Source organism: Orbicella franksi, chromosome 14 (assembly GCF_964199315.1).
Source record: "Orbicella franksi chromosome 14, jaOrbFran1.1, whole genome shotgun sequence".
Lineage (NCBI taxonomy): Eukaryota > Metazoa > Cnidaria > Anthozoa > Scleractinia > Merulinidae > Orbicella > Orbicella franksi.
The window spans coordinates 4,736,721-4,750,986 of record NC_138158.1 but is presented as its reverse complement, the minus strand read 5'-3'; the positions used below and the strand labels follow the sequence as shown (position 1 = coordinate 4,750,986).

General features: G+C 36.2%; 1 protein-coding gene across 3 annotated transcripts in view; it reads right to left on the bottom strand.

Annotated features, from left to right (window-relative positions):
* Nucleotides 1–716: 716 nt before the first annotated feature.
* LOC145468940 (DNA-binding protein RFX2-like) overlaps nt 717–14,266 on the bottom strand; it is a 15,087-nt gene continuing 1,537 nt past the window's right edge. For 2 of the 3 annotated variants that reach the window (XM_081452652.1, XM_081452653.1), the window contains exons 4-17: nt 11,852–12,068; nt 11,035–11,216; nt 8,022–8,135; nt 7,631–7,815; nt 6,969–7,027; nt 6,666–6,793; nt 5,885–6,039; nt 5,123–5,220; nt 4,883–5,032; nt 4,468–4,551; nt 4,125–4,249; nt 3,502–3,655; nt 2,999–3,086; nt 717–2,474 (exon numbers count right to left, since the gene is read on the bottom strand). In XM_081452652.1, the coding sequence (XP_081308778.1) occupies nt 2,374–2,474; nt 2,999–3,086; nt 3,502–3,655; nt 4,125–4,249; nt 4,468–4,551; nt 4,883–5,032; nt 5,123–5,220; nt 5,885–6,039; nt 6,666–6,793; nt 6,969–7,027; nt 7,631–7,815; nt 8,022–8,135; nt 11,035–11,216; nt 11,852–12,068 (1,840 nt within the window). In that variant the 3' untranslated portion in view covers nt 717–2,373. Of the gene's footprint in view, nt 2,475–2,998; nt 3,087–3,501; nt 3,656–4,124; nt 4,250–4,467; nt 4,552–4,882; nt 5,033–5,122; nt 5,221–5,884; nt 6,040–6,665; nt 6,794–6,968; nt 7,028–7,630; nt 7,816–8,021; nt 8,136–11,034; nt 11,217–11,851; nt 12,069–13,602; nt 14,041–14,266 lie in introns of those variants that run through there. The other variant, XM_081452654.1, reaches the window with a different exon arrangement.

Genomic DNA, 14,266 nt, shown 5'->3' with positions numbered 1-14,266 from the left:
GCTAAAACGCGGTGGACGGGGTAATGGGGATTGCCCGAGCCCACACACAGGGTTCAACAGAGTTTGTAAGGATTTCAGTTTTTTTCTTTTGAAAAGCTACAATAAAATAAAAACAAATAAACATGACATCCTTTTTCTGCCATTCAACCAGGCCCTCACATCAAATTTGTTTTGTGGCGGCAATTTTCTGGAATAAGAAATGTTTTCTCACCTTCAGGTTGTGCATGGAATATTTTTGATGGGCAATAACTTGTGGAAGAATTTTTGTCTAAAATGTCAAAAATCAAAATAATGATGGCAGAATCGAAAGCCCTTGTTCGATTTTTCTCCTATGGCTCCCCTTGCACGGTTTTTTTTCCAGTAGTTCTTACCATGTAGGAATTTTTTTTTTCGGAAATTGCCACCACACCCCCTACCCCTAAAAAAACATTGTCCATCCCTAATACAACCCTGCCTTACGGTCACCTCGTTAGTAGTCTTATTACGGCCACTATTTTTGTCCCGGCGAAATACCCATAATTTCCCTATAAGAAAACCCCATTAGTGCGGCCACCCCATTAATACGGCTGGATTTTCTTGGCCCGTTGGTGACTGTATTCCACTGTACTTCGGAGTTCATTAAAGCTGTGTTATGGGTGGGTTCACGTAGAAAGGTGCTGGCATAGAACCAAGTTGCGATTCTAGTAAATTTACACTGTTATATTAAGACAGCAATATCATTTCTAAAATGCTCTTTAATGCTACAAAAAAAACCATTACATTACGATTAGGAATATAATATTTTTTCAATGATTTTAATGATATAATGAAAATAATTTAGTAGAGTAGTTTCAGGTACCGATACAGCAATAACTGTATAAATGTCAAATACTTGAATAAGAACGACCTTCTCAAGTTGACCAATATCTGAAGTCTCTTAACGTCTTTTTGTACATTTTCTGTCATTCTCCTCATGAGAAAATTGTCTTTGGTCAAGATACTTTCCCTAAGATGATAAAAGGGTTGATTACAGGTCCCAGAAATTGTTACAAAAAGTTAAAGAGAAGTTAGATACTGATCATAAGACTAAATAACAGAGCTGTTAGACTTTTTAACTAATTTAACAAAAAAGCTGACTGCTAAAATACAATAAGCCGACTTGTTCAACAAAATCAGGTATGTACAGAATAAATATTTTGAGACTTTAAGTTGTTAAAGTGATTTCAGGTGAACAAATGAAGCCAAACAAAACAACAATATGTAGTTGAAAACAAGTTTCATGCAAGACAGCAGACATGATCGCAAAGTGTCTATGTGCCCAAAAAACCCTATCCACATAATACAAATTTCAAGCTTGCATAAACCCTCTTCACTTCAGATTTGGAGGAATAGACCTTATTTTGTCACTGTTAAGACAGATTCCAGGTTAATTGGAAACAATGTCTAACAAGTAATCTTGATATCTCAGAGCTATGTGCAATGAAACATGGCACAATATTCAAACTGTGCTGATTCTGAAAAGAACAAAAATGTAATAAAAAGGGTATCTCAGAAAGGTCCCCAAAGGTTTAAGCTGTTGATTTTACATCAATTTATTAAAATGCTTTTTCACTGTAAACAGACAACTGAATTTTATTTTCAACAAAGAAAGCTTTTTCTCTAGATGGTTGTTAAAATATGCTGTTTCATACAATGCATTTTTTCCTTATTATATGCAACTACTGTCCTGGTAAAAATAGTATTTTGAATTGTTAAAAACTATCATAAAATTGGATTTTAAAGGAACCACCTCAATCCATATCATTATTTTAAACTACTGTTTCTCAAACACTGATTGTTGCTTAGTTTAAAGACTCTTAAAAACTGTCAAAATGTCTCATTTTGCTTATTGCATGTTAAGTTTTCAATTCCTCGAAAACCCCAAAGAAACTACATTAAAACTTCTCTTTATTGACCACTGATTTTGCTAAATTTAACAGTATTGGGATTTGGGAAAAGAAAGCTTACAGTGTGCATTGCTTTTGGATTTTGGCATTCTTATCATTAGAATGCAAGTTGGACTAGCGTAACTATGTGCTGAAATTATATAAAGGATGTGGAATTGATCATAAGAAGCACTATTTACTGTCTTGCACTAATAACATGTAAGACAAAACCTACTTTCAATCAACTGTACTAATAAGCAACATATATTTTGTAACAATATAAGTTACAACTAGGGTAAATAATTCCCATAATTTATGGTTAATGTAGCTCTGAAGTGCTCAAGTAGTGAAACATTTGTTTCTTATTACTATTAATTAATAACCTTTTTTACTTATTAATATGCCATCAAAAGCTTTTAGGAATAAAATATTTCTTTTCATATTTTACAGGGATATAATACATGGCAGTTTAGCTTGGACGAGGCCGTTTAGCTTCTGGCTCTAGGGACCCGGTCCCAGATGGCCGAGAACTGCTAGAAGAGCTGCTAGAACTGGTGGCCTGGGAACCATCTGCAAGAGGAAAATAATTATCATACATTACTGCTGCTATTTATCACCATTAACATACATTCCCAGGGGAAAGAATGTTCCGGTGTGAGAATAATTTATTTATTAATACAAAAACAAGATCATTAACACTAATCTGCCACATTTAAGATAGCCTGCCAAGAATTCTGGTCTCACTTAGGGTGTTCAAAATGAAACGCCACTATTCTTAGCTATCAAAGTATCTTTTAGGGTGCACTTGAAGAAATAATTAAAAAAAAAAACGCTCTTATTTCCATTCTCAGGCTTGATATTGACCAGTCTGTCAAGTCCAGTCTACTAGTGTGGGATTCCTTCCTGGACAGCGTCTGGTAATCAATCCTATTCTGTACCTTTTAGGGTGTCAAATGGGGTTGAGACACACCCAGATTGGTCTCCTTAGGGGGTTAATTCGAATTTTTTGATGAGCACCATTGACATTTTCATATGGGAGCCCCACCCCTAGCATACATTATTAAATGAGCAAAGAGGGGATTCACTGTACTTACAGCTTAGTGTGCAGTCGGGCTGTTCTGTTAGAAGACTATTTTCCACTGTATCCAAGCCCATGGACAATGCTGACCCAAGGCCAACAAACTGAAAAAGGACAAAAGAAAAACAAAGTCAGAAGCGACATGGCATTTCTTACACAATGATGAGCTATATAAAACATAAGTGTCAAGTTTTCAGTTCTGCTCATTCTGTAAATATAGAGTGCTGAAAATACTGTGGACTCAGCCTGGCTTTCACATTCTGTCCAGAATGTGAGAGTATTCTAGACCTTGTGTGCAAGAGCTGTTGTACAATATTGCAATTTGTCTCTGCTTAATCTGCATAAGCTCGGTTCCTAATACATCCTTGTCTCCTTCCGATATGCTTATGCATGACTGAAAAATTGTTGTCAGGTTTCACACACTCCTTGTGAATTTTGAAGTTCCTAAACATCACACTAAAATAAAGGAGTGTCAATTGTAGAACAACAAATTTTCTTAATGTTCTTGTGATCACTCACCTCTCCCATAACAGCCATGGGTGATGCACCAATAGCTTTGGCAACTTTGTGTTCAACCAGATAAAACATGTACTCGTCATAAAGTAGCCTGATCAAATGGAACGAGCCAAAGCTGGCCGCACTTCGCAAGGTCAGGTCACGAATTATCATGGAACTAAAATTGACCAAGATAAAACAGACCAGATTATTTAACAACATGTATGGCCAAACATTTACGTTCGGTGGCAAAATAATCAGAGCATTTGTCGAGACTGAGAATTTATTTTCTTGAGTAAGGCACATCACCCTCAAAGTGCCTCTCTCCATCAAAAACAACTAAATGAAAAATGTTGAATTGTTAGGGTGATCTTAATAAATACATGTACTACAATAAAAGACTGGTGCTGCCTTTAATTCAACCTTTTCAAATAAAGGATGTATGCACATGATACGCAAAAGAGAGTTACATGTAAGTTCCAACAAGTTAAGACCCTTGCTAAAACTACAATTTCTTGAAGCTTTATACCATGACATGATTTTTTGTTTTACTTTTTACAATAATTTTACATTAGAAGTGTTTTTCCTGTACTAAAGCTTTACAAACAGTAAATTTCAAAACTACTTATTTTAGAAAGCAGTCGTACCTGTAAAATGACCACTTTAAGAGGAACTGTCTTGCTGCCTTAGGAAACTCCTCCGTCCCCTCGTGCTGCTTAAGAACTTGATCAACTACACCTTCCAACCAGCTTGCCCATTGTTCAAGAGAATTCTATAAAAAAGAAAACAAATGCTTCTAACAACAGTTATAACTCACAGTAAATCAGGTCCATGATCTTCACTCGTTCAACACCTACATGACTTAACCAGTGGATTATTAGTGATTCATCCAGTGGATAGCATTATCCAACTTTCGAACAACTGGGACCAGGTCAATAGCATGATCTACCCTTGAACAGCAGTACAAAATGACAATTTGCTGCATCGCACCTGTTGCTGGAGGGTGAGTTTAAAATCCTGCTCCAGTCGATACACCATATTGTCGTCACACTGACACACCCATGAGGCTTGCTCCTACAGGAGAAATAAACTGCAATATTAGCCTCTGAAATGGATTAGATTACTTTCAAATGCATTGAGTTAGATGGAGAACAAACTTACTCCGTTTAGGGAGTCATCAAACAGGGCTGTGCTTTATAAGCACCCAGGTGCCATAGGTGACTAATTTTTGACTTTGGGCAACTGGAAAAACTTTCTTTTTTCACATAAACTTAAGTGCTGGGCACCCAGGATTTTTGGGTTATAGGATCCTTTGTTTCCTTGTAATTTTTCTTGGACCACAGCCTTGTATTAAAACAGAAAGTTTTTTCAAAATGTCATTTAACTAACAAAATTGAAAGCTTACTTGCACATTGGCAAAGTCCACTCTGTTCAAGTCAGCCAGCATCTGACTGATCTGAGAAGAGTTCTGAAGCACAGCACGTGCAGCTTGAGCCAAATGGTTCAGTGACGTGTAGCGGCGGAGAGTCTGTGCAAATGCACTACAAGTGGATACCTGTTAGATAAAGACAGTATAGATCAACCAAAGCATTTGATAACAGATTAAACATTTGCAGTACAAAACATGGATTGCAATCATACTCACTTTGACATCAGCCATCTTTTTAGGGATCTGATCCAGGCTGTTCACCAGCCAGCCCTCAAGGCCTTTAGCAAAATTACGTACAGCTTGTGTCAGAGAAGCTGGAGGGAGAAAAAATCCCAAACTATCAATTGCTGTATTTTTCATTGACTTTGCATTGGTGCACAGTATACTTCATAGACAAAGGGAGGAGTATATTCTTGCAGGAAAATTGAATGAAGTTTAACAAATAGGTTCCATGTTGTGATGAATCTGTTCAGTTATTGATTGCGGATGATGTCAAAATGTGATAAGAACAAAAAAGTGGCACACTTGGCAATTATCACAGCCAAGTGTCACTGATGTTCTTACCACATTTTGACGTCTCATGTGATGTGATCAGTAGCTCAACAGAATCAAGGTAAATACGGAATCTATTCGTTTTATAAATAATAATAAAGAAACAAATAGAAATGCTGATGACATCACAAGGTTGTGGTCTAAAGAAAAATTACAAGGAGCCCAAAGGTTCATAACCATGAAATCCTGGGCACCCAGCACTTCAGCTTATATGGCAAAAGTAAGTTTTTCCAGTCGCCCAAAAGTAAAAGTTAGTCGCCTGTGGCACCCGGGCACTTCTAGAGCAAAACCCTGCATCATCTATATGTCTGTCCTTCAATTGATCATAAGTAAGAACCACTTAACATGCGTGAATAATTCAATCAATTGCAAAATGGATTGCACGAGTTATGTATTTTAACAGCAGCTAGGGATGAATTGTCATACCTGGAATTGGTCGTAGAACATCAGGAATAAGGATTTCAACCAGTGTCTGATATAGGAGGTGATCACAAGCCTTGATGAATGTTATCACTGGATCATACTCACACAGCTGTAGCAGTTTGCTCTGGGCTAGCCTGCTCTCATATTCTCCATCATCACTAAGAGAAATTGCACAAGCAAAAATTAATTGCCATTTTGGGTGGAGAGGATACATAGTGGCAAAGTAATTTACGTGTTAGGTTGGATTTCTGCAGTTCACTTGAACCCCGTCCATATTCCTCCTCATGTGTCGGGCTCTAGACATAATCACAGTCTAAGTCCTAGCCAGTGTGCTAGGATTGTGTTTGGGTGATGGCTTTCTAACTGAGCACTAACTGCTCTCAATTTCAGAGACAAGATGATGAAACCCACAGAATGTGCAGGCTTATTTCAACATTTTGAACAGCTGTGATCCATGACCCTGTTTTACTTGTATTGTCCCAGAGAAGCCCCACCAGGGGAGTGTCATGACAGGTATTGTATTGTACTATTACATGCAGTTATTATGATTAATTATCACTTCACTTTAACTAATTAATTCAGGGCCGTAGCCGAAAAAGTTGACTGAGGCAATGTCCATGGTTAAATTCTCTTCCTAGGTATTAAGCAGCATTTTGCTTTCCTCCTTCAAACAAGAAAAATGACAGAAACAAAAAAATTGACTGAGTCAAGTGCCTTGGTTTGCCTCCTACTGGCTACGGCGCTGTAATTGAGGAACGCTCTTGAGTATAGTGTGCACTCTTACCCTCCATCTTTTTTCTCATCATCCTCTGCTCCAGAGCCGGATTTATCTTCTGCTGGGTGTCGCCAAAATGTTTGCCACAAGGATTCCACCAAAGTAAACTGCAAGTTGACTACAACATCAAGGAAAGCCTGTAAAACAAAGAATTAAAACCATTTATGTTTCAATACCCACCACTGATAAATTAGTTACTCCTATCTGAAATCATTTGCAGTAGCAAGTCTCATATGTTAGAATGAATGACCTGATTATATTGTCTCTGAAAAAACATAAAATGTACAGACAGCTTTAAAATAGGATTCCTACCTCACAGTGTTCCCGGTACATGTCAACAAAAGAGTCAAGATCTTGGTCAGTAATCCCCTCTGTAAGAAACAAATAAGCACAAGGACATTTTAGTGTCATTATTGGGTCTCAAGGCATTCAGGTCTCCAGAACTCTTGGCTAATAACATGGGGCTCTACAGCTCTTTCATCAGCACCAAAAATTGCAACCTCTGGCCAGACCCGATTTTCTGAGCATGCACAGACTATTTGTTTCGTATACGTAGCCAATCAGACTTGCCAGATTTGATGGGAAGTCTGTGAATCAAAGACTTCCAGTGACTCTGCGCATGCTCAGAAAATCAGGTCGGGCCAGAGGTCATGATTCTTGGTGCTTACCAAAAGGAGCAAAATGTGAATTAGCTTAAACAACATAATGATTTGAATTCCATGGAATAGAAAACTGGGGATTCCACAGCAAAAATTTCAGGTTTCCAGGTCACCACCAGACCTCTGGCCAAAACTTAACTTCACGTTGCACTGACACACGACAAATCACGCCAACTTCACAAGTTATCTTTTAATGTGACAGAATCACTTAAGATTGCATGTTAATCCTTTTTTGAAGATGGGCTTTTACTCAAATTTTACATGCACTGTTCACCTAGCTCCAAATATTTTCTTGAAATTTCAAGCACTGATTACCTGGAAGAGGGCAATCTTTGAGGTCCAGTTCCTCAAACTCTGGCAGACCCTGTGTGACATCACCAAGGTATTGCTGGTGCTGCTGCATCTGGCTCTGTTGTGCTTGCTGATCAGCTGACACTGCCGGGGAGTGTGATGCTGCCTCACCTGTGTCAGTAGAATCCAACCTGGCAGCAGGCTTCAGTCTGTGACAAAGTAAAGAGATGTCAATGAATTTATGTGTTTTACAATGACTAACCATGCAAAATCAAAATGAGAAATGGTGTTTGTCCACAAGAAACAAAAGGATTAAAAAAGTTGATTTTTGTGGGAAATAGAGGAGGGGCTATTGTCAATACAAATAGTCAAGATTCAAATAAATTTCTCTGCCAACTATTTTTTTTTTAATTACCTTTTCTGTGTGGATGGTGACTGTCTCATGGCTACCTGAGCTTCATCTGACAAAGCATTGAGTGGTGAGCTTGGCTTAATGCGTATTCCATAATAATGATACTTGGAGTTACCCCTGCAGTGTCAAAAGTAGAGCATTTGATAAGACTTGTTAGGCTGTGCGCAAAACTGGTTCAAAGCAATGATTGAAACAGAAATTGAGAGAGTCAAATTTAGAATCAAAAGTTAATCAAAAGTCAATTAATTGATGATTGAAAGTTGTTGATCCAGTAGTTCTTTCTTTCCAAATTTTTGGTTTCATTTGTTACTTTCGTCTAATTTAAAACATGACATAAACTAAACCATATAACTTTAACCTTCCAACTTAAAAATCTGCATTATTTTGATAATGGTGACAAAATGATGCCAAAACGTCATGTGCATGTATTAGTGTTATATTTCTTTAAACACATAAAATGAGCAGAACAAGAGTTTTGTTACATGTAACTTACTCTAATTTTTAGTATTACCATGTTTATCTTTTCAAATTTATATGTCACAAGCATCTTGATTCTGTTGAAACACTAATTTTAAATGTAAAAGATTTGCTTTATGCGAAGTCTACAATTTCCATCATCTCATTAATATTGTCATTTAAACACTAATCAGCCAATCCAGAAATAATATGATTAGACCGTAAAGGAAATAAGACCAGTTGGAAATGAAAAACTGTCTACACATCATCAGACAAGGAAAACCTAGCAGGTGCAATGGTTGAATCATTAGAACTCGGAATTGTGTGAACAAGGCAAAAATGTTTGCTAATGCATGCTCAAACAAGATATCAAGAACAGGTTATACTGTAAGTGGAAAGGAAATATTATGTATTTTATTAGGAGCAAATATTAGTTCAACAGTTTCTGCTATATTTAATGATGACATTTAATGCTAAAAGATAATCTGAAAATAATAGCACTTGACTGCTATTTAAGAATACAAGAAAATAAACCTGATTTTCTCATCAAAATCATTACTTTCCACAGAAGAAATCTTATTCATGGGTTTCATTAACGTTTTTAGCAAGAGGGCAACTGGTCTTCACAGGTGGGCAAAACTATTTGAAATGAACTTTCTTTCTAAGAAAAACTTTCCTCTAGATGGTCAAACCAGGTGGCCAAAATCATTCTCACAGCCAGTCAATTTGCCTGGTGCCCGGCCCTTAATGAAACCCCTGCTTATCACATTTAACTTTACCAATCATACTTCATTACAAATATGTACAAAAGCTTTAATTTGGGGATTTCTGAGGAATTTTTGTGAAACTCTTCCTTCAGGGCCATGAAAATTTATTTCACAAATAACAATAATTGCTATAATATTAATAAAATACATTTTCATAGGCCTGAAGGACAAATTTCAATATGCACAAAGGACACCTGTAGATTAAAGAAAATCAAAATACAGTAGGACCCTGCTAGTTCGAACTTGGTTATTTCCCTTATTTTGAACTCAAAACAATTTCCCTTGGATTTGTTCTTCAGTCATTTACTATCAGTCATGTCAAACTCCTGCTATTTTGAATTATATAATGACCCAAGTTATTCTCACATTTTGATTGGTTCTCGCCTACGATCTATTAGAGGACAGATGCACGATTGACGTCATCATTTCAAAGTTTTTCCCTCTGTGTTTTAAAATGGCGAAAAGATTTGAGAATTTAGATAATATTTTACATGACTGGGCAAAAGATCAGGTACAAGAAAGTCTTGTCCAGGCATTGAACAGGTACCAGAAGCATAGTCTAGCAGGAAGAAGAAAGATAAAGCCGTTTCTTTTTTAGAAAATGACTCAGAAAAAATACTTGAGCAGTCTCATTCAGCAGTCGAGTGAGACTAAACCAAACATAAATTAAAAATTAGTCTTGGTAAGCCGAGAACCATTGCTTTATCTCGAATTTAACAAACCCAATAAACAAAATGTTTATGAGATTAATTTATTTAAAACATTGAACTTTTCTCAGTCTCAAAATAATTGTTGACACAGTGATTGTCTGGAATAAAACATCAAAACCACTTCTTAAAATCACTTAAAATAAACACATAACCTTGCTTTCCGATGCGAATGTTCCAGTCCATTTCAGGGCACAGCAGCGAGCAAAGTATAGCTCACTACAGCTCACGGCCAACTGTATCGCAGCTAAAAGGTGTCTTCGACACTATTTCAAACTGATTTGAGAATCACCAACCACAGAGAACAATTTCCACCATCACTAATGCTCCTTTCATTCAAAACTCGAATCAAATGGCCTCCAGGTTGACCGCAGCCGCAATTTTTCCGAGCGTAGTTTTTGAACTCCTGCAATATTCCAGGCAACATCCAAGCTTTTTGGCTCACAGGGCTGCTCTGATGACAAAAACTGACTTGACTTATCCAGCATTTTCTTTAAGATTTGTAGATTTTGCAGTTCAATTCTGCTTTCGCTGTAAGTTTTCATTCCACAAGAAGTGATGCTTGAGTCAAGTTTGACAGTGGTGTGATTTTCCTGGACCAATCACAGTTCTTTGCTATGCATAGCAACCAATGAGATTGCTTCAATTTGTATAGACAATAGATTACGTCAAATTCAAATGGCTTTTTTTGTGTTCGCCAAAGTGGGCAAAGGCCAGCTTTCGAGTTATGTTGAGAGATTTTGAAATGAAAAAAGCTTTATCTGTAGTAGACAGTTTGTTTCGTTATTATATAAAACAAATAGATTCCATGTTGCCATGTGTCTGTTCAGTAATAGATCACAGAAGATGTCACAATGTGGTAAGAACATCAGTGACACACTCGGCTATCGCCTTGTGTGCCACTTTTTTTGTTCTTACCACATTTTGACGTCATCTATGATCTATTACTGAGCAGATGTACAGCAACATGGAATCTATTTGTTAAGTATTTTGCATTACCCCCTAAAGTTTGAAATGGTGGGATTCAACTGTAACAAAAAAAAAAAACATGTTTAGTGATCAGAAGTACATGTAACTTATCCTTACCTTGTGCCTAATCGTCTGGTTCTTAATCCCATGAACACTGATCTGATAAGCTTTCCAAAGCTTGCGGCATTCACTGCATCTAGCTTGTTTCCCTGGCAGTGTTGAAGGTAATGATTGTACAGAGTACTACGTGGTAAACTCACTCCTTCTGCTGTCTCATAGTTGTCGACCAACCATTGTACCTTTGAATGCACAATCGGATTATAAATTTTTCCACCTGAGAACAGGTACTATATCTATGAGAACAGGCCAAAACATAAGAAACTTGTTGATTTTAATTTATTTTAATCAAAATTATACAAGCCAAGGACAAGAAGGAATACATGTAGTTACTAACATTTTTAGAGAGTCAATTTAAAATTTTAACCCAAAGTTACTTCTGATCCATAAAATGATGCTCTTACACTATTTTTTGTTTTATTTTATTTTTATTTTTTATTGAGATGTTATGTAATGTAATGATGTACATGACCAACTTTAAGTGAATGTTTGCCACATGTGAACCATCCTAATCCTTATGTATTAAATAACTAGAAAACCTAAGAGAAACTTCACTAAAACTACACTGTAAATCTCCAACCTGAATCTAATTTCCTTCTCCGCACTGATTTACATCTAATCGAATTATGATAATTTATGTTACACCAAGACTCACTAGTTGGTAAGTTATTACACTTCTGTTCCCTATTTGCTGGAATGAAAATAATTTATGTCAATTCATGATGCATCGGGAAATTAAATGTTGATCAATCCACTCTTGTAGATAAATGAGTTGACCTTTTACTGAAGGTGTTAACGCCTTCAGAAGGGAACTTACTGTCGCAGGAGACGCCCTGGTTGTGTGCGTTATTGGGTGTCGCTGTGCCTGCATGGTTGTCCCAGCAGGAGTAACCTGTAAGAATGTCTGTCCACTTGTGACTGCCCCTGGTGTTGTGGCGGCCGTAAAATTTTGTGCTGCTTGGCCTGCATCAAGATAAGGTGCTCCTGCTTGCTGTGCAAACATCGTGCCATCACTGTAATGGTAAGCATTGCCCCTGAAGGATATCAAGAACAAAAAAGTGACGATTTCAATAACTAGCTTGGAAGGTTTAAATTTAACAAAAGCCTAACTCTGTGACTTTGATGCATCTCTAGATGGTTCAATATTTTCATAACCATCCTGTAATGCTTGTTTAAGCACAACAGGAAAGATTGGCATAAACACAGTCAAACATCACCAAGGTCAAGACGAAGTGTACACATTACGTCAAGGTTTAAATCTACTTTCGGTTTAAAATTTTTAAAACTAGTCTGGGATTTTTATTTCCTTTTGCTTCAGATTATGATAAGGAATACAAGACAAGGAAAAGTAAAAATCAAAATGGTTTGAAGATAAATTCAAATTGCAACACAGACACTGCCAAGAGGCTTAACAATTGCAGAGTCCAGAAAAAAAGGCAGAATTCTCCATATATAAGTTAGCAATTATCACATGTAACATCAGTGTCTAGATGAATTATCTGTTTAGATGGATTTCATTATTACTCAACTTTCTACCAGGCTCACAATCTGCTACAGATTTCAATAATATAGTTCATTTCTTTGTAGTCTCCGTAATTCATAAGAATAATTATTATTGTAATATAAAATATTTCTTAACACGTATAGCGTAATAACAGAAGTATAATATTATTTGATTGCACTTCAAGAATTTCTTTGAAAAGCTTGAAATGTTTTATGTGTGAAACTTTAACTATCAAGGGGTTTTAACTTTAAGCTTAAACCATGAAAAAATCGGGTAAAGCATTTCAAAATTGCAGAGTGACAAACACAAAAGGAACAATAACCTAAAATTTTGTAACAATTAATAATTTCAGTAAATGTGAACTAGCAACTAAGATATATGCTGAGTTACAATATTCAAGTGTGTCTTTATTTCTGGATCTTAGGGCTAACATAATGTTGCGCTGATTAATTTTTAATGATGAATTTACCAGAAATAAAACTGAATTGGAGCTCACACCAAACAAAGCAGAGGGAATTGAAGAAGAAACATAATCACACACACAGATCCTGTTGCCACAATAAATAAATTAAAATTTCTCTGAGAGGCATGCAAAGAATGAGTCATGACATTATGAGCAAGAATATGCCTCAATTCAAACGAATCAATTGACTTGGTTGTTTCCAGTTTATGTGTAAGTTTACTTATCCAGGTTGTACTACCACAAGTTTATAACACTTGCATAAGGTTAAGAAAATCAAAGTTTTGCCAGAAGAAATATTGTAATTCAAGACTATCAAATGTTTCTCCTTAAAAACATATTGAAACAGCATAACTTCCACCTGAATTAAAGGTTTATCCACACAGCAGTTCATGAACAAAACCCTAAACCTTGAAATTTTTAAGAATGCACAAACTTAAGACAAAACCTCGGAACCAAAACTAAGTTGATAACGAATAGCTTCTCCGTGCAATATCAGATGAAAATAAGCCACTAACCATTTTCACAATGGTAGGCCTTATGCATGTATATTATAACTGAAGCAGAACTGAAAGGAAATTGTAAAAATGCTGAAATAACTCACAAATAAGTCGAGACAGGCATCATGTGGGTAAGACTGGCCATAAAACGTAAAAAGCAAGGACAAAGTAGCTCCCTCCTTTATTGAAGATCCTTCCAGCCAACTGAACTTGCAAAATTGATTCTCTTTCTCATTGATTCATTCACAAAGGCTGCATGGGTTGCCATGGAAAAAAGTGTGCTCCCTCGGTAAAATGCTATATTCAGAATACTAATTCCACTTTGCTAAATAAACATGACCCATCAATGGGCAAAAGGTTTCTAATGAATGCAGAGGTCGTTCCAACATCGCAATGAGAAAAACAATATCCAAGAGAAACTAGAAATTTCTACGGTAATTGTCAAAGCACAGTTTCTGTTTATTTAGATGTTTTAGCCGAAGAGTTTGAAATCAAAGTTTCCTCAATTTAAATATTAGACTTAATACTTCTGTTGGAAAAAGAGTTCCTTCCTGGATATATAAACTCAAGTAATATTTTGAGGCACAGAAACGAGCTTTTATATAAATAACACAATTTTATTTAATCTTTCAATATTGTTATGGAAATTCCATATATGGAACACAATTATCATAAATTAAAATGCATGTTACATTAATTTGAATAACATTTTCGTTATTTTTCAGTTTCTTCAAGCTTGTGACAAACTTGGGATATCATTAGGTAAAA